The sequence below is a fragment of the Poromitra crassiceps genome (assembly GCF_964638095.1).
Source record: "Poromitra crassiceps genome assembly, chromosome: 16".
In the NCBI taxonomy this organism is placed as follows: Eukaryota; Metazoa; Chordata; class Actinopteri; order Beryciformes; family Melamphaidae; genus Poromitra; species Poromitra crassiceps.
Genome location: NC_139645.1, coordinates 5,674,323 through 5,694,644, shown reverse-complemented (window position 1 = coordinate 5,694,644; position 20,322 = coordinate 5,674,323). Strand labels below are relative to the sequence as shown.

The following is a 20,322-nucleotide window of genomic DNA, read 5'->3' as shown; positions in this document are numbered from 1 at the left end:
TTTGGGCCAGGTACAGCAGCTGTTTGCCTCCACGGCCAAGTGTGTCTGTGTCACACACGCACACACACACACACACGCACACACACACACACACACACACACACACACACACGCACACACACACACACGCACACACACACAAGCACACACACCTACGCTACACCACCTGACCATAACTGAGCAATCGTTTATTGGTCAGGACAGTTTTTGTAGCCTCTCCCCCGTCTCTCTCCCTCTCCTTTGTTAGATTTGTGATATTGTGACAATATTACATGTGGTGTTATCAGTGTTGGGCAAGTTACTTTTTAAATGTAATATACTACACAGGGTGGGAATTACACGGAGGCCATCAGGCCATGGCCTGTGTTGCCCCTCCCTCTGGCCGTGATGCCCTGAGATCCCTATGGTCACCTTGGCAGTGCCCTGCTACCAGCCTGTTACTGTCAGTTGCTTTAAAAGCATCACTGGTCTCAGTTTAATGTAGCTGCCCTGTGCAAAGGATGTGTCATTGGCTCATTTTAACACACATTTCAGAGAAAATCACTTTTCACGATGTCAATGGAGCAATTGCCTTTGTGCTCTGGCATGTGGCCTTGTGCCCTAAAGAAATGTGCGATGCCGTAGGCCAGGTGGCCTTGCCCCTAAAATGACGAAATTCCCACCCTGATACTACATATTACTAGTTACTTTCATTTGAAAGTAATAAGTTACTTTACAATATTACTGTGTGTGTAGAGTAACTTGTTACTTATTATTACACTACTTTTGCATTACTTTCACCAAAACAACAGCAGTAGCAGAATGACATCGCCACCACGGAACCATCCCGAAAAATAATTTCAACCGCCCTTGAAGTCAGTGTAAACAATCCAAAATTATAAATTGTCTTCTTTTCCTTTGTTATTGTCATCTATAGTGGTTATTTGCATAAAAACACATGGTTTGATTAGGAAAAAACTTGAGTTACTTGACAAAGTAACTGGTATTATATTACTGAAATCCTATAAGTAATAAGTGATATTACTGAGTTACTGCTAAAAGTAATATATTACATGTAATATGTTACTTTTGTAATGAGTTACCCCAACACCGGGTGTCATGTCTTTCTGTTATCCTTCCCTTGAAAAAGAGATCATTAATTTCAGTTGACTTTACCTTGATGATTTTTTTTTTATAATAATAACTAGAAGGCCTCGCCAAGGCCAATAGTCCAGTCTGCTATGATATGCAAATGTAAAAGTGCAATCCGCTCCAAAATGTAATGGGTTCTTCCTTGGCCCATGCTACACCCTTACACAGATTTTCATGAAAATCAGGCCAGTAGTTTTTTGGAATCCTGCTGACAAACAAACAAACAAACAAACAAATCAGCAAACCAGCAAAAAAGTATAACATAAAAATAAAAAATAAAATAACATACAATAATTCAGAGAGTAAAGCAATAACTATACCATGTCTGGTCAACGCATGCTGTACCAGTACAGTATGTTGAGTATGTTGAGCAGTTTTTCATGGAATCCTCAAGGGAAACGAGTGCAGGTTTCAAAATAAATGTTTCAAAATAAAAAGCAAAAATAAAAGGGTCAGTTTCAAGAAGGTTTAAAAATTTGCAGGGCGAAAAAAAAACCTTCATCACCTGAGGAAAGTTAACGAAAGGCAAACTCAATATCCGCATCCATAGGCCTCGCTACTACTATATGACCATGCAGCCAGTGCAATGAGCCATGTAAACCTTAGTGTAAATATGCTCAGCGGGCGAGGTGGCGTTGCATAGCACGAGAGTAATCCTGCAGGACGGCTGCACACACAGAGCCTCATAGCCTCAGAGCCAGCGACTGTCATGCTAACCAAAATGCTGCTGACATTACACCCTATAATCCTCATGCCACTTAATCTGCCTATAAACAATAAGATCAGTTTCACATCCAACTCTGTGCTATTATCTGTAATCCACTCTAATCTGAAAAGAATTGATCGTGTATTATTGGAGAAGAAGTGATATTCAGGCGATAGGTATGATTGCCTTTTTGATTAAAAAGGTAAATGTTACAGAATTGATTGAAGTTACTATATCTATACGAGGGATCAGCCAGCCGAGCAGCATTTTGGTAAACAAACCGCTTTTCAGGGTGGAAAGAAACTGCAATGGGACTCTATGGAGCGAGCCTTGAGTGCTCACTCTAGCCCCAGCTGTGCGGTGTACATTTAAAAAACCAACTTTAATACGACGCCCATATATATTATACATCAAACTCTTGAGCTAATTCTGCTCTCACTCAGAATGTCAAAATATAAGCAATGTGATGTATAGTTTTTGAGATATTAACGTTTGTTAATTGCCGCGGTTCCGCGTGCTCGGCTACAGTCTTCTGAAGAATGCATACCACACAGCCATGCAATCGAATGAGGCATGGCTGTGTTTTACAGTACACATGGTTGCTGCCATGCCTTTGAGAGGGTTCAAAATATTAAGGAAACGTTTGAAATACTACACTTAACAGCTGCTACAAGTGCAAGTTAATCCATCATCCCTTTCCCGATCCCCGTAATCTAATGGCCATTTCCTCGATGGCACGGTTGCCATGACGTGATTCATGATGTGAGGAGATCTCTTTAACGTTGGATATTTGAGATTTGGTTGTATGGCCCCGTCCTTTAATCTGGGAGAAATATGTTCCCCCAGTTTAGAGCAACAGGCTTGGAGGAAGAAGAAAAAAACCCACCCTTAAAGAACTAAGAGGGGAGCTTGGGCCCAGCTGTGACAATGCACATAATATAATTGGCCCGTGGATGTAATGTGAGTTCAGCGTGCAGCTCTGCGGGTGGAGTAGATTGCTTCATTATACAAAGCAGCAGCCACATACTGTAAAAAGTTATGGTGTTTCGTGTAACTGTTGGAATGACTGTTGCCGTTTCTTATCAGTGAAGTCGGGCTATTTTTTTACAGAAGAAGAACACATGTTGGCCATTATAATATAATGGAGGGTCATGCAAACCTACACGAGCCAAAGCATCTTTGCTCAACATTTCAAACCTGCCATTATTATTATTAAAGGTCAGAAACTCAGATATCATGTGAAGCTAATGGAGTGATAGACAGGTTCAGACACCCTGCTAACCTTTTGCAGTGCATTCTTGCTCTGCGATCAAAAGGATTCCTTGGATTTGGATCAAAAAATGTCTTGCAGTTGGTTTTGCTTTTCACGGAGGAATAAAAAAGATAATCAATGGATACATTCAGGTTCATTATTTTTGTTTTGAACGTAGGTGAATGTGATTTTCGATTGAGTGTCGCTGTGCCAAGTTATCAGTAAAACATTCAAATGGGTTCTTTATGAATCCAGGCAGCCAATTTAGAGAAAATTAACAGATGTTTGTTTTAACATGCTTGTCGATAACCAGGAAGTTAGCACAATCTGGAGCAATGCCACCAATTGTCACCACTTTATAGACTCTGGATTTAAAGAAAGATGATATTAAAGTGTATATTAGTCTATCATTATTGTTAAAAATCAATATTTTTGTATGTTCCTGGAGGTAAAACCATATCTCAACCAGGTTTTTAATGTTGCTCAAGGTTTAAACATGAATCCAAGATCTCCTCAATATACCTCTTAGAGCAGGGATACTCAACTTGCTTTGCCCGGGGGCCACTTTCATGAAATGATAGAAGGCCAGGGGCCAGTTAATAAACAATCAATATACATTTTTCTGTAGCAGATTGTAGGTTTTTGGGGTGTCAGCCGGAGTTTAGTCTGACAATGTTGTGCACACCGGATAGTTAGTTAGGTTAAGTACATACATAAGTGCCTGGGTAGTGAGCAGACGGCGGTATTTGACAATTTAGCAGCTAAATCATAGATTATTGAAAGATATTCCATATTCCAGACTGAAATGCTATAACAGAAGTGGAGTATTGGTCAGAATGACATGAACATTTGGACACTTATTCAGCGGGCATCTTGCATGTTGCGTTCAGGTGCACTGTAATTTTTTTTTTTTTTTTTTTTTTGCAATTCCATCACGGGCCACACAGCCGGCCCGCGGGCCGCCAGTTGAGTATCACTGTCTTAGAGACATGCTTGTTACAGAGGTAAAGGGCAGAGAGAAACTGAGATGTATTCAGCAACAAGGATGCCAGCTTTGTCTGAATTGGGATGTGTTGTTGTTGTTTTTAGACATCCAGTCTCTGACATCAGCTGATCAGCCATGTAAAACTGACTGAGTGTAGGTGTCAGCGCGGGGAAACAAAGGTGCTATGCTGACAAATCACATGACCACCGGGTAAAGAAAACAGTGCTGGCCCAAGAGGTGAGCCTTGAGGCACACCATATGCAATCAGTGGAGCGGAAAAAATAACCACAAATCAAGAGTGAAAATATTTGTCAGGTAGTGCAGCCCCAGAGATACCAATCAAATGGAATAAGGGTCTAACATGCCCATAGGGGGGAAAATGATCTTTATTAATATGTTATGCGCCCCTCAGGCCAGTGGGTGGAGCTGTTCCATGTGTGTCTAGTAGTGCATGGCTTCAGCTGAGTGGGTTTTCCAGCAGTGTTGGGACATCACCAGCTCCCAAGAAGGCAGCTCTCTAAAGCCTCAGTCACAAGCCAACGGAAAAATACAGTGTGTGTGTGTGTGTGTGTGTGTGTGTGTGTGTTTCTTTGTTTGCTTTGGTTTCATGGTTCCGTTCCATTTAATAACTGTAATCAATGTTCACAAGCAGCCTCCGCGGTCATCTTTCGCATGCCTGCGAATTTTATTATGAAACAACTTGCTTCAAAAGGAGAGTGGTGCAAATGTCACATTTTTCAGAATTGTCTCCGACATTGGTTTAGTTCTCCTTCCGAGGCCGTAGCCATGTAGCCTGGTAAACCGCCCGTCATGTGAACTCACATTTCATTTGGTTCTCCGTTTAGTGAAACCTATGTGGAGCTATACCGTCCATCTGGCAGCGTCAGGGTAGTAGCCATGGAGTCGGGAGTTGGGGGGGGGGGCAAATCCGCCCGGGGTGTGGGGGGCTCAGGGGTCCCCCACCACCCCTCACATTTTGGCATCATCATGCACCCTCTCTCCCTCTCTCTCTCTTGATACTCTGAACGCAGCAGAGTGAAAATGAAAGAAATATTATCAGTAAAAAAGCGGTGTTTCTTGCCATGATGTTCAAGAATGCATTACATTTCTGATCTGAATGGCAATGATTATTATCTCTATCCAGAAACACTGACTCCTCTCTCGTACTACATCTGAGAGACTATTATGTAATATCAAGAAACACTGGCTCATCTCTTGGACTACTGTATACTTCTATCATCTTGATGGTACTAATTTTTTTTCACTGTTCTCAACTGATGAACCAGAGGTAAGAACCTGTATCTCTCCTCTTAGCTAAGCCATTGTACAACCTAAGAGCCAACTTCCAGAGATTTGAGTACACCGCGCACCAGTAGTAGTAAGAAGAAGTGCTGTTCACTAGATTCACCCCAATTAAATTCACTGGCCTGCAGTGGATAAAGAAGACCCATAGGTGGCCTGAAGTAAGCTCCGTTTTTACTTCTTTTCAGATAAATCCAAGCCTAGGAGAGCGGCCCTATAAGCCAGGATCCATAAAGTGGAGTGAAGGGTAAATTCAAGTTTACATACATTTTTTATTTGCCAGAAGGAATCGCACAATAAACCTTTATGGCCTTAATTCAATATTATGTAAGTTACATGAGGGTGGGGCATTTTAAGAGGTGAAAAAGAAATCTATCTAATGCTTTTCTGGAAATAGTATTCTTTTTTTATTTTATTTTTTACATTGGTGTGGTATTATGATTGCTGACAGGAGACCTATACCCACCTTCTTATTACATCACTGATCTCAAAATAGGGGCTACAAACGCAAGTTCAGCCTCCAAGGATCCGATTCGATCAGCAGAACAAAAGACAGACAGAATGATACTGAAGAGACGTACAGAATTGTATTGAGCCCGATGAAGACAAACTGGAGAGACAGATTGTCTGCCTCTCCATGGTGGTGAGTCCCCAGTGAAAGGACAGAAAAAGACAAAAGTAAAGTTTTTGAAGGATGATGCTGGTGTTTTTGAAGTTTGTGCCATAGTCTAGAACAGAGTTTAAATAGCTTGGAGGCGAGCACGACAAGATGGGTTTTTCGCCCAATCACGATCCTGTGAATCCAGCTGTCTTGCATGGTTAGGTTTGTGCTTTCTCTTTATCTATTATTATTACTAGAAATTTCACACACTCATTTTCTAGGGTGGAGACTCTGGAGATGATGTGCCATGGGCACACTTTTTTGGGGGTGTGTGACCAAAACTCATGCCAACTCATGCACATATTGCGCCAAGTGCTTTACTCACCGCTGCAGTGAAGTGTCCGAGGACCAACTTCTTCCAACCGCCGCTGACCATGACGATGATCTTCTGCATGTTTTTAGTGGGGATCCATATTGATGTTATGGTGGAAACCCCAGGGGAGCACCGGGAGAACATGCAAACTCCACACAGAAAGGCCCTCCGCCTAAATAAAATAAAATAAAAAATAGACATAGACATTATACACAGACAGACAAATACAAGCCAAAGAGCTCATTTGTGTTGGGCCGATAGCCTGATAGTGCAAAATGATGCAAAATGCATTTAAAATAATAATACTCAAAGTTGTAGTTTTTTGCTTTTCCAGCTGATTGAGCCATTATCTCTTGTTTGCATCTTGTTTGACAAAAGTCATGCTATTTCCCTATTAGGAGCTTTGCCAGTGGCATATCAATTAATCGATCAATCTCTCAAGGGTTAAACTATATTAGCCTACTGTTTGAAGAAATAGACTACACCTTTATTTGACCAGAGTAAGTGGCACAAAATCCAGAAGAATCTGCTCGTTTTTTACCCCATTCTCCCCTATTATGCTAATCAGCCTCCTGTGGATGCTCTCCACTAAAATCCCATACCATATTTTAGGTTTTGCCTGCTCTCTCTCTCTCTCTCTCCCCCCACTCCCCCAACACACACACACAGGATCCAAACTTCCGTGTGAGTCCACGCCCTGTTTTCCGGGGAGCCGGTGTAGCTCGAGCTCTGCCTGCCTGCAGCAGCACGCTGTTGTTACGTCCCGTCCGCCGTGTGAGCAGTGAGCTGGCCGTGCCGAGAGAGAGACCTCACCGCGGCGGACTGAGATTTCTGCTCTGCTCGGAGGAGCGGATCTCCATACCTTTTCCACGGAGCTCGCTCCACTCCCTCTCGTCTTTTACGCGCGGTGGCACACACGTCGCGAGAGAGAAAATCGGCGCATTGTCGCGCAGGCGTCCGCGCGCGTAGGCTATTTTTCTTTCTTTTTTTTTGCCTCCGTGGCAATGGATTGATTTTCTGTGTTTTTTTCCTTCTTCTTCACCGACCCCTGCTCGAGGAGCAAGTTGAGAAAACAGTCTCTAACCTGCGGCTCTCTCTCCATCTTAGCTACATGTTTCATCGGGCCAGTTTTAAAAGTAGCTGGTTCCCGATGTTTCTGTACATTTCGTAGTAGAGGGAGAGAGACTTTGAACTTTTTTTTTTCTTTCTTCTTCGCGTCTTTTCTCAGGAGTGTATTTGCAGGAGGTGGTGGCCCCGGGGATTTGAAGGATTTCCATTTTTCCTCCCTTTATTTTTTTTGTCTTTATTTGATTTCTCCGGTGGGTGCACGCGCTTCTCCTGGGTTCCTGAAGCCTGTGCAAAGATTGATTCGTGAAAAGTGATGGCCGAGCGGGGAGCTCTGTCGCTCCTCTCTCTCCTCTGTCTCACCTTTCTGCTGTACGCGGCGGCGACCACCGTGGCAAAGCATGTCGACAAAGGTAGGCTTTTTTAAATGTCTTGTTTTTGACACGCTACTAGTGAATTATTCTGATAACAACAACATGGTTTCTCTCTGTTCGCCTCGCTTCAAACTTACATTATTTGTATCACGAGTTTGGAAGAAGCCCGAACAGGAATGCAAGCTGTTGGCTGTGGAAAAAACAGACATGGATTCAGTTTGCAGGCACGCGCACGCACGCGCGCACATACACACACGAAATACACACATACACACACGAAACACACACATACACACACGAAACACACACGCACACACACACACACACACACACACGCACACACACACACACACACACACACACACACACACACACACACACACACACACACACACACACACACACACAGAAGCTAAGCAGCTAATTGTGTTGTATTTCCACCGAGGTTAGCCACTCTTTCACCAGTTCTAAGTTTAAAAGTGGGCTACTTTTACATAATAGAGGCACTATTTACGCACAGACCAGCCCTGTTTCCTTCCAGCAGGAAAGCAACACGCTTCTCCTCCATAGCATTGAGTCCTTTTGTCTGCAATATCATAGCCGGGGCTGCTGCTCCATCTGAACTGTTGATAGATAGATAGATAGGCTGGTCTGTTTGTCTTTCAAATGGGTTATGGACGTAACTTACCTTTCATGTGAAAATGAAAAGGTGTTTGTTGGATTGAACTCATCCATCATTCTCTGTGGTCATGGGAGATTGTAAAGGATGGCAGGAGGAACTTGGTTCCATTTAAGAGAGAGCACACACACACACACACACACACGCACACGCACACACTATGAGAAGAGTCATTATGGGCTTAGGCCTACTGTCAGGTAATAAGCTAGCATCATCAGTCCAGTGGACATCTCATTACCTGGGCGTCAATACATGTTTAGCTGATGGATAAACACAACCCGATTGGCTCCTGTTAATTGTTTTGAACCGAGAGCCGCTGCACTGCAGTCTGCAGGTCAATATCAGTCTCATGAAGTCCCCCACGCCAACTGGTGGTGCTCTATTGTGAGAGATTTCACTCTTCTTCTTTGTGTGTGTGCATTCTTCTTCTGCTTCTTCTACCTTCTTCTTCTTCGTGTGTGTTAAGGCAGCAGAGGTGTTGACTCAGGGGCCCATGTTTCGGCATAGCCCACCGCAATCTGTTGAAAGCACTCAAAGGGTTCGAGTGACTGAGATCAATTGGAGAGCCTTGGGGGGGAAAACACTCACTGGAGACTGCACACACACACACACACACACACGCACACACACACACACACACACACACACACACGGTGTGTGCTCTTTATCACATACCTGGTCGTGACAGAGTCATATCTCTATCACGTTGTTGTAAGCCGTTCTAGACTCTTTATCAAACACTGCAACAGGAGTCTGAAGAAGACGACTCCTGCAACCACCTAGCCCACTTTTCTGTCTCTTGTTCTCATTATGCAGACTAGTTGTGTACCCGTCAAGAAAGGCAGCCTCATGACGTGCCTTTGAAACAGGAAGTATGTTTATTTTTTTTTTATTTTTTTTAAAGAGTGAATGTTTGAGGAGAAGACAGGCGTTGGTGTGATGGTCCCTCAGCTTAGCTGGTGGACTTCTGTTGCGTGTGGAGGCTGATGAAAGAGCCTCTCTGCAGTGGAGGAGAGGGAGAGAGAGAGAGAGATTCTGGTCAACAATAGTCTTCTATTATATTCTATCTTATCACATTCCATTTAATTTTCTTTTCTCTTCCTCTTTGAATATCTTAAGATTTTGTGATTTATGTTACTGGGTAACAACATGCCTTGTTTTCTGTTTTTGATTCTTTCTAATTGCTAAGTGTTGCTAATGTATGCTTTGGCAATGTAAGATGCACCTTATCATGCCAATAAAGCCCTTTGAATTGAATTGAAATTGAGGGAGAGAGAGACCCTCTCCTGCAGTGGAGGAGAGGGAGAGAGAGAGAGACCCTCTCCTGCAGTGGAGGAGAGGAAGAGAGAGAGAGAGAGAGAGAGAGAGAGAGCCTCTCCTGCAGTGGAGGAGAGGGAGAGGGAGAGAGAGAAAAAGCCCCTCCTTGGCTTTGCTGGAGACCAGTACAAAAGAGAGAGATGGGGGTAGGGTGAAACGGGCCCGACTGTCTGGAAAGTAATAAAACCAGGAGATTAAGGGGACCGGGGAGTTCCTCTGGGAGCTCTTGATTGATTCCAGAGAATTGGCCTGGGACCCACACGCAGAGAGAGTCTCAAATTACTAATTGTGGGGTCCCCCCTCACTGAAAATATCTGTTTATTCAAAACACATTTCTTTGAGGTCCTGGGCCCTTTTTGCAAGGAGGCAGGACTGTGGCCAGAACGTGTCTTTATCAAAGTTGGCAGAGTTGAAGCCCCAAAAGCTCAAAGAGTTTCAGTTCAGTCTGTCTCCTCTTTCCTCAATTGGTTTCCGTCTCCATCTGGGGACAGACAATAATGGATAGCTTGACTTTTTTTTTTTTTTACTTTGAAAACAACCTGAGAAAATTCCCCCGCATTTAGGAGGCAAACTCTTAAACCAACCTATTGCTTCTCTTTAAATGCCGTTTCCTCCTGTCGCAGTTCCCGAAAAAAAAAAAAAAGTTTGTGAAACTCTTTTTGAAATTGCACTAAAAACCTGGGGCTGTGTAAACAACTCCCTGCCAGAGGAGTGTCAAATCCATTTAGCCTCTATCTTATCTCTGTAATCCTGCTGTGTGCTGATTGTCTCCCAGCGGACAATGCAAATAACTTGCTGAAACGTGTCAACATTTGGCAACCCCTCTCTGCTCTCCCCGGCCCCCCCCCCTATCTCCCCTGTGGGCTTTATCCTCACGGACCACCTCCACTGCAACACTGCCCGGGCTTCTCAAAACACACAGCGTTTTCTTTGGCATATTTAAGCTCTTTTCTCTGGACTCTCTACTGCTGCTAAGAATGTGATTTACCATCTTTGTGGTGTTTGGGAAGCCATGGTGGTCTTACATCCTGGTATGTGGGGACAATAAGGAGAATGTGCGTTTTCTTTTTCCCCTCAATATTTTATTTCAAAATTTTTAGAACAATATACATACAGGACAAACGAACAGGCTCAGACACAGGAAAAGAAAAGAGAAAAAAAAACATACATACATTATTGACATTCAACATTACAACATGCTGCTACCAGCCGCATAAGGTGTTTATATCTTTACAAGAGATATTGTGCACGGGATCCCACGCAAGGGGTCCACCACGAGAAATCAGCCGGGCGAGTCACTAACACCAGTCACTTGTCGCATTACTTAACCTTGTCAAAGTAGGCCAAAAAACGGGTCCCAGATAACCGAGAATCTTCTAAGTGAGATGGCTCTCAGGAACCTGAGTCTTTCCGTCTGTATAACAGAGAGATCATGTCCATCAGCCACGCCTGAAAAGAAGGTGAAGAGGAGGACTTCCATTCCGTCAGAATGAGTCTTTTGGCGACAGTTGTCCCCTGTTGTCAGAGATTGTTGTTGCACAGCTGTAGGAAGGTTCAGAGAGGACTTTGAAGGAGAACATTTTTAACTTGGATTTTATTTACCATCATTTTTGCACAGTGCAATAATTCATTTTCACAGTGCAAATACTTAATGCATTTGTGCTGATTTCACTGTATAATAAATCATCCTGCCAGTAATAAAAAATCACACCGGAAAGCCTTCTAAGTGCCCCGTGTTCAATTCATTTTCCCAATTCAACCTCATCAGGAAATGAATTGGTGAATCTTTGCCACATGTGTGCACACATCGTCTCATGACAAGTTGGCATGGGGCACCACGCAGACTCACCTGCTGTCCCTGCCAAATAGTGTGCTGGCATGGGGCATCCTCACGCAGAATCACCTGCTGTCCCTGCCAAATAGTGAGCTGTTTGATCATTTATTTATGGGCTCCAATCGCTCATAAAGTCCTAATGACCTCCCTCTGCTGAGAGGCGGGTAATTGCTCACTTGGCCAAGTGTTTGATTCATCTGCTTCACTGATGAAAGCGCCCCCATTAGGAGACTCTGATGTAGTGCGGGCTGGGGGATCCGAGTGTGTCGCCGCTCAGTGATCTCGTCCTCAGTGTGAGAGGTAACGAGGAGGTCAGCAGTTTTGGGCACCAAACCCCCGAAAACAGCTGTTTGCTTTAGCTTAGCCGCTGTTTTGTTTGTAGCTGCTAAATGATCACGCTGTATGTGTTCTGTTATGTTTTGGAGCTGTTTTAATGACTGCAATTATTTGACGTAATTTGCGCTAACTGCCACAGCGGTTTATTAGTGTGTAATTGGCGGGAGGCGAGGCCGATCAATATCCCCATAGCGCAGCAAATGGCGTCACATCTGCTGTTGCATCTTTTCGGTGGTGGAGGGCAGTGTAAATAGTGTCAAAAGTATCGATTCGATAGTATCAAAAACTATCAATACTGAAAATTTGAATCGGATACAATACTCATTTGCAACAGGCATCGATAGTAAGTATCGAAAGTATCAATACTAAACATTTGAAATGGATACAATACTCATTTGCAACAGTTTTGATACCATCAGTGCTTTCTTTTAATGAAAAATCACTGATTTTTCCCTCCCTATCATTGGTGGATATCTGTTGCTTCAACAAGCTAAACGTGTTCTGATAGGCTAATGTCTAGAACAGGGTTAATCTGCTGTCTAAATTCAAAGTTGGATCAGGTCTAGATTATGGAGAAGTGTGCATCTGTCCGTCCATCTGTCTAACTTTATTTTTATGCTTCTTGATGTGTCATCCCCCCTTCCCATGGTATCGAAAATGTATCGATATTAGTAGTATCAATATTTTCCTGGTTATCGGATTGGTATCGAAGTAGAATTTCTAGTATCGTGACATCCCTAGTCTGTTTTGGCAAACCAAAGTTTCTATTCTATTCGGGGCCCCAGTTTGTTCTTTATAATATAAATGAAATGAAATGTCTAATTATCTGCTTGGATTGAATCTTTATTGAACTGGATTGCGTCTGAGTGAAATGAAGAAGTGCAGTCCTCCTCCTCCCCGTCACTGATGTGATTCTGACAGCACATTTTGTAATTAGTTGCACCATTAACTCAACACAATTTATTTCAAAAAATTGAGGGGAGAAAAAAACAAGGGGTAGTTGTGAATTCAGCCAACTTGTATAAAGTTTTCATGAATGTGAACATAACTGAAATTTGTATTGGGGAAACTTCTGCGATATTCTTATGTCTCTATTTGGCACTGCTCATTGTTGTCTTTTAAAAACAGGGCTGCCTAAGTTGGGCCTGCCCTAAAAACCATGCTACAGTGAAGCAATGTTGTCAAGCTAAATAGCAAGACCTCCATCATCTCCTCCTTGGAAATAATCCAGGTCTTGAAACGTGCTTTCACACTTCAGCTGTCAGGCTGGAGGAGGTGAATGAATCCAGAATTCTCCTTCCACACTCCTCTTATGATTTGACTCCAGAAATGATCCTCATTGAATCGGATCTCACAAGAGAACCTGGACACTGTTCAGAGTCCTCCTCAATGTGCTCTGATTGAACTGGCATCGTTCCTCTTGGATGTGATTGTCCCCTGTGCAACCCATCATCCATGGAGAGATGACTCCTCTCTTTTGTGAAGTGATGGACTGAGAGGGCTTGCTGGCTGCTCGCTCACCAAGCGGGAGATGATGGTGCTGGAGGAGAGAGTGGTGAGGAGGAGGAGTGTTGTGAGTGGAGATGAGCCAAGTTCACGTCATGCTCTAAAACCCAGACCAGATCATTGACAAGTACATGTCATCTCCTGCCCCCCCCCCCTGCTAAGATGATATGGCATCTGCTGCTGCACAGTGCGTAGAGACTCATGGAGGAAGTCTGTCTTTTTTTCTTCTGTCTCTCTACTGTAGACTGCATACCAATCTCTGCTGCATACTCTGATTTTGCTACGGTACAACTCTCACAACACTTCGCGGGAAACGCCCAAAACACAGCGAATGTGCTCCATACTGACTATATGATCAAAGTAACAACAACTACTACTAACAGCTTTCCTTCAGTATCTTATTTTCATTCTAGTTGTTGTTGTCCTAAACTGTCAGCTGTCTGCTTGGTGAAAGCCTGCTTCTTCTTCGTTGTGGGGAAAAAAGGCGCTGCACCTGTCTCAGATTTTTACATATTGGCTGTTTTTTGTCCTTGAGGCTGCTCCCCCATTGCCTTCAAGGTAAAAAATAAAAATAATAGAATCCTCAGGGAGTTTGAGAAAGGTGGAATAATATGAACAGACTCTAAAGTGCTCTTTCTGGCCCGTGTGGTGGTGCCTCAGTCTTTTGGCTTTCTATTGTTATGGTACCTTAGGAAATGTGGCTGCACCATCATCGTAGAAGTTAAATTGAACTTGCACAAAATGGAACTGCTGTCGAACACGGCGCTGCAAGCAAATGTGTGTATATGTATGTCTACTCACTGCAACACTGGAGGTCTGTTCGTTTATAGTTTCCTTTATAGTCCCTGCGTGCACGCTCGTATACATGCAAATATGAAATGAGCAGAGAAAAGAGGAACACGCTGGAGACAAAGGGAGTAAACCGGAAATGCACCGTATAAAGGACACGCATAAAAGCACAAGCAATCAGGACATTGTTTACCATTTGCAGGCGATGGTGAGAGGGGGGGTCGGCCTTGCGTGGAACCCTTACTGCACCTCACAACTTAGTTTTCACCTTGAGAAACATGTCGAAGAGGCCGTCTGAGAGAGCCAAGTCATCAAAAAAAGAAAAAATATCACTCCTAACGCGTCAATTAAAATTAAAATGGAAAAAACGGAATTAGGGAAAAAATAAAACCGATTTCATATGGCTCTAGTCTTGGAGCACGGCATGTTCTGTGACATAGCTTAGCTGTTGTGCTGCACTGTCTGCAGCCACAGCTGGGTGTGTTCTCCCAGACATCATGGCAGTGCCATCATGCATTGTGTTGCCTACAGAGAAGAAACGAGGGCAGCCAAGCTCGCTTCATCTCATAATCAGTGTGTGACTGTTAGAACTGCAGTACGACAAGCTAAGCAGCAAACAGCAGTTGCGTGCATTGATGTTGGATAGAAACGAGTTGAGTAGGCCCAGTATACTACACAGTTGGCAAAGAAGTATTTTCCCCTCCAATCTCCTCCTCGTCCTCGCTTGGCATTCCAGCAAAAACAAAAAAAAAGAAAAACCTCATAAGGAATGGACTTTGTGTTGCCTTCCAAAGGGATCTTTATGCAGGCTCAGCAGGACAGTGAGGGCTTTTCCCTTGAAATTGTCCTCAAAACTCTGCTGGTTGTGCCGAGCTCCTGTCACACGGCCTCTGCTGCCAACAGTGGCAGCTGCACAGGATTATGACACATGCACGCTGTGCGCGGCCTAATGAGTGCTAGGCTCTGTTTTTACACTCCACCATTTTTACAGCCCTGCTCAACAAGTCCATGAAAAGGAGGAGTTTTTCCTCGTTGTTGTTGTTTCTTGTCCGCCTGCTCTACTCCGGCGGAAAGCTTCAGAACGACTTGCTTCCAAAGCAGGTAGTATATCAGAGCAATCTAGTAAGAGAGTGGCATCAGTGGAGGACCAAAATGCGTCACTCAGTAGCCAATGAACAGCCAGGAAGGGGTCTCGCGCTAGGTCGGACCTAGTGTCCTCTAGAGAGAGAGTGGCGTCAGCGGAGGACCAAAATGCGCGACTCATTAGCCAATGAACAGCCAGGAATGGGTCTCGCGCTACCTTTTAATGCTAAAATAAAGCTGATAATGTACAATTTGATTCAAGAAAAAACAAAACGTTTCAGCGTACAACACAAACTGTCCATTTTGCTGCAACTCGACAGTGCTGCTTAATCCAGAAGCTTACTTCCGGGAACTCTTGAGAGTAAAAAAAATGGTCCATTGGAGTGAGTGGAGATGTCGCGACTCTTCTATATATGCGGCTCTGGGTAGTATGTTCTGTTGAAGGTGGGGAAATGTGCTGTGGGATCTTCAGCGAGATCTGTATTCAACACAAGTAACTTGGATCAAACACTCTGAATCTTTGATTTTTCTCCAATTACGTAGAGAAAGAGAAGAGGCGAGAAGCAATTCGATTTCGATTTGGGTAACTCCGTGCCTAATCACTTGTTACTCTTGAGAACTTAGTATAATTGAGGTAATTTATAGGCTATTTAATGTGATTTGTGAGGTGGTGAATCTCATTGCTTGACAGCAGGCCTCCCATGCTAAATGAAGAGAGATTAATATTCTTCTTGAACGACTGATTAATAAGTGTAATCTGATTCCACTGTACCTTCTGGAGCTCAGCTCACTGCCCCGCAGCAGCTCTCACACACACACACACACACACACACACACACACACACACATTTATCCTCCACCGTCTTTTTGGAGGACGTCCAGGGCGTGAAGAAGAATTGGCCTGGATTTTAAAAGCCTCCTCAAGGGGGTGTAGTTCACAACGCCAAATTGTAAAGGGGTAAAAAACCAAAGAAGAAGAAGTAATCTTGCTCTCCCAATGTGATGTGTGTTGTTTGTTTTTTCCTTCTGTGTATCTGGTTATTGTCCAGTTTGGCTGCTGCTGCAGGTTTGGTTGGATGTGGTTGTTGACCCAGTTTGAATTGGTTTGACCTTCTGTGTCCTACCAACACATGGGCAGACTGCTGGTGACCTAATTCAGAGACCAAATTAACATGCTTTGTTTCCAGTCACCTTGCTCGTGCTCATCCTCACGCTGGGTAACTGGGAGGGCTGGAAGATTCGGACCAAAAAACATCGATTGCAGTTGTGATTCATGTCATCACGCTTTTCTTGTCATACTTTGACAATTTGGAAAATTGTTAATTGAAATTGTTAATTGAGGGTTATTATCTCGTTTGAGTAGGTTGAACGGTTTTCACTAATCGTACTAAAGTGCAGCCTGTGTGATTTGGACATTTTACAGATGCTCATATTGTGATATTTTTTTTAAATTCATCGTTCCGCTCTACTTGGTACAGTCGTCATAGGAACGGTGCTATAGGTTTACCGGTGTGTGTGTGTGTGTGTGTGTGTGTGTGTGTGTGTAAGAGGGAGAGAGAGAGAGAACTGCACACACACACGCTCTTACAATATCAATCGGCCATGTGCCCACTACTACAGGACAGACGCCTCACCCTTCTTTTTTTCTGAGGGAGAGCCGTAGACTAGCACCATGCTTCCTCAGACCCATGCGCAGACACCGAAACAGGCGCCCCGACCGACCAGAGGAGGCGCTATAGTGCAGCGACCAGGACACATACCCTTAATCCGGCTTCCCACCCGCAGACACCAGCCAATCGTAAACCTGTATGGGACACCCCGACCCAAGCCGGAGGTAAACACGGGGGGCGCGAACCTGTGACCCTCATGTTGATAGGCAGGGGAATCTCCCGCTAACACCAGCCCGGACGCCCCGAGTCAAAGGAGCTCTTCATGTGCTGAAGGGTGTGGGGGCAGTCAGTCACACAGAGAGGCCTGTGAGTGCTACTCAAACACGCTGGGCTGCCATCATCTTGTGCCCAGCCTGTGGGTTTTGGCAGCTCTGGACACAGTGGGATGTGTATGTGTGTTTGTGTGGGTATTTGTTTAGGTGTGTGTGCCACCCATCTGGGGATGAACAGCTGTTTTATCAGCCAGCTTCAGACTTTCCCCCCGCTTTTAACGCGCTTTCCAAAACAAAGACAAAGTGTTTGCCTACTTTTCAGCGATCGGGCCGGTGAGAAAATGGCTCTGTTTTGAATGAGGCGTCAGTGTGTTTTTGCAACCTTGGTGTCAATGGGCGAGTATTGACTGCCGAGCACATATTTTGCCAACAACAAAAAAGGGGGGAAGTCCGACTTGGATTGCCTCTGTTTTATATGATTATAGCACATTTTATTATAGTAAAGGTTTTTATTTTAGCCGGAGACAAAATGATAGATTTGCACGCAGCTGTGTCGCTGTGAATGACAAAGAGGTTGTTAGTTGCGTGGTTTGGGTCCCGTCAAAGAGCTTTGATGATTTCTAAAAGTGCGCAGAGGAAAAGTTTTTTTTTTATAAGACTCACAAAAATGAAAACCCGACGTTTTTTCCCATTGGAAAATATTGACATGTGCGCACAGGCAAACCATGCCGAGATGGTGATAAAGTCAAGCTCTTGACTTTCCTCGATGGCTCAACTCAATAGCAGTGCTAATTCCTCCAAACAAGAGAGCGAGCCTATAATTATGCTGTCTTTTCAGTAGTTAATGACTCGCTGCAAATCCACTGAGCACTGAAGCAGTCACCAGAACAATTCACCAGAACAATTCCCTTTCAAGTTGTGCTTATTTTCTCCACAAGTTTTTTTGGGTGGGCTTTTTTTTTCACAATTCAAGAACTGGTTTGCGTGTTGTTGTTGTTGTTTTTGTCGCAGAAATGTATTTAAACCACTTCACTTTTCAAGCTCGGTGGGCTGCGTAGCGTATTTAAACGTCAGCAGCACGAAGAGATGAAGGTGTCATTTTATCACAGTACTTTTCCATGGCACTCTTCTACCAGCATGGCTTTAGCAAAAAGGGGAACCGTGTGCCAGACAGACAGTGCTGCTCGGATCTGTGAGTTTGAGACATGAAGTTTAAACAACTTCAGTTAGAGTTCAGACCTGTGGGGCTGTTATTATACTAGGAAATGGACAACACAATTAGAGAAGATATATCATCTGGTGCCTTGGTTCTTTGATCTTCTCTAAAGTGGAAGCCTTGTTACCTCCCAGGTTTGATGTTTGGTTTCACCTGCTGCTCTGGTGCAAAACATTCCTCCTCCTGGTATTAAGCAGCGTTTCTGCTGCTAAACGCCGCCTCTGAAACGATGCTTTGAGAAGGTTCAGTGCGAGATAGAGGCTCCTTTGTGCCTGCATGGCTGTGTGGAGCTCCTCGCTGGCATCATCAGGCTCCACTGGCTGCACTGACTTCTTCTCAGCATGTTATTGGAGCCAGTTTCTCCTCAACTCTGAGCTCATCTCAAAGCCAACACGGAGGTCAAGAGAGGCAGCGGAAATGGTGAAATGACCGCTCGAACTAAAGCCTTTTCAACACACTGCCATGATGTCATGGAATCGCCCCCGTCTCTTGACGAGCTGTGCGTTCTTGGTCCTTCACAGTTGAATAAATGCGTCTCTCAGCAGCGCCCCCACGTCAAGGACCACCGCTGATTCTCCTCTGTAGAAATGTGCTGCAGCTTTAGAACAAAGTAAGTATGAGCCTGGACACATTAAAGGAACAGCTCACCCTAAAATCCAAAATACATATATTCCCTCTCACCTGTAGTGCAATTTATCCATCTATATCGTTTTGTTGTTAGTTGCCTGAGTTTTGGAGATATCGGCCGCAGAGTTTCTGCCTTCTCTCCAATACAATGCAACTGGATGGCACTCGGCTTGTGGTGCTCAAAGTGCCAAAGAAATACATTTGAAAAACTGAACAGCAATGTCTCTTTCCAGAAATCATGACCACGTTACTCAAGATAATCCACAGACCTTGAGCCGTTTCATGTTGGAACTATTTTCTTTTGACCAAACTACACCCGCTAGCTGCTAGCTACCGTAAATTCCGGACTATAAGCCGCACCTTTTTTCCCGTTTTTTGGGCTTTTTTGGCCCCTGCGGCTTATATAACGGTGCGGCTTATCTATGGATTTTTTCAAAAAAAAAAAAAAAAAAATCTCTCTTTTTTTAGCACTCTTTCTAACTATAAATCCACTTCTGTTTTAATTTCCTCTCTTGCCCTCTTTTCACCACACTGTATGACACTGTATGACACTGTGTGCACTGTAAATAACAACACAGGTGGTGTTGTGTTATGTTGTTTTGTTGAAATGTTAATAAATGGGAGCTTCCTCAAACAGCCATCTCTTTCCCGACAATCCCCTCTGTGCATGAACCCTTACATATGGTAATTAAACATTAAAACACAAAAAAAAAAAAAAAAAAAAAAAAAAAAATACCATTAAAACACCCGCGGCTTATAGTCCGGTGCGGCTTATATAAGAAAAAAATAGTCAACTTTGCACATGCGGCTTATACACCGGTGCGGCTTATAGTCCGGAATTTACGGTAGTTCCTACAAAAGAAAATAGTTCCTACATGAAACTGCTCACAACAAAGTCTGTGCATTATCTTGAATAACCGGGTCATGATTTCTGTAAAGAGACAATGCTGGTGAGTTTTTCAAATGTATTTCTTTGGCACTTTGAGCACCACAAGCCGAGTGCCATCCAGTTCCATTGTATTGGAGAGAAGGCAGAAACTCTGTGGCCGATATCTCCAAAACTCAAGACAACTAACACAAAATGATATAGATGGATAAATAGCACTACAGGTGAGAGGGGATATATATATTTTGGATTTTAGGGTGAGCTGTTCCTTTAATTGGGCTTGAAATGTGATTTACAGTGCAGTCTCATATTGAACGCTACACTGTGTTTTGTGGAAACGTTTTTATTGCTGATGAAAATGTCAAGCAGCAGTTGTGG

At 43.8% G+C, this 20,322-nt stretch overlaps 1 protein-coding gene across 1 annotated transcript in view; it reads left to right on the top strand.

Annotated features, from left to right (window-relative positions):
- The first annotated feature begins 7,708 nt into the window (after positions 1–7,708).
- Positions 7,709–20,322, top strand: part of neo1a (neogenin 1a) — a 244,849-nt gene continuing 232,235 nt past the window's right edge. The window contains exon 1 of the mRNA XM_083652556.1: positions 7,709–7,828. Within this exon, the coding sequence (XP_083508682.1) occupies positions 7,732–7,828 (97 nt within the window). The 5' untranslated portion in view covers positions 7,709–7,731. The remainder of the gene's footprint in view (positions 7,829–20,322) is intronic.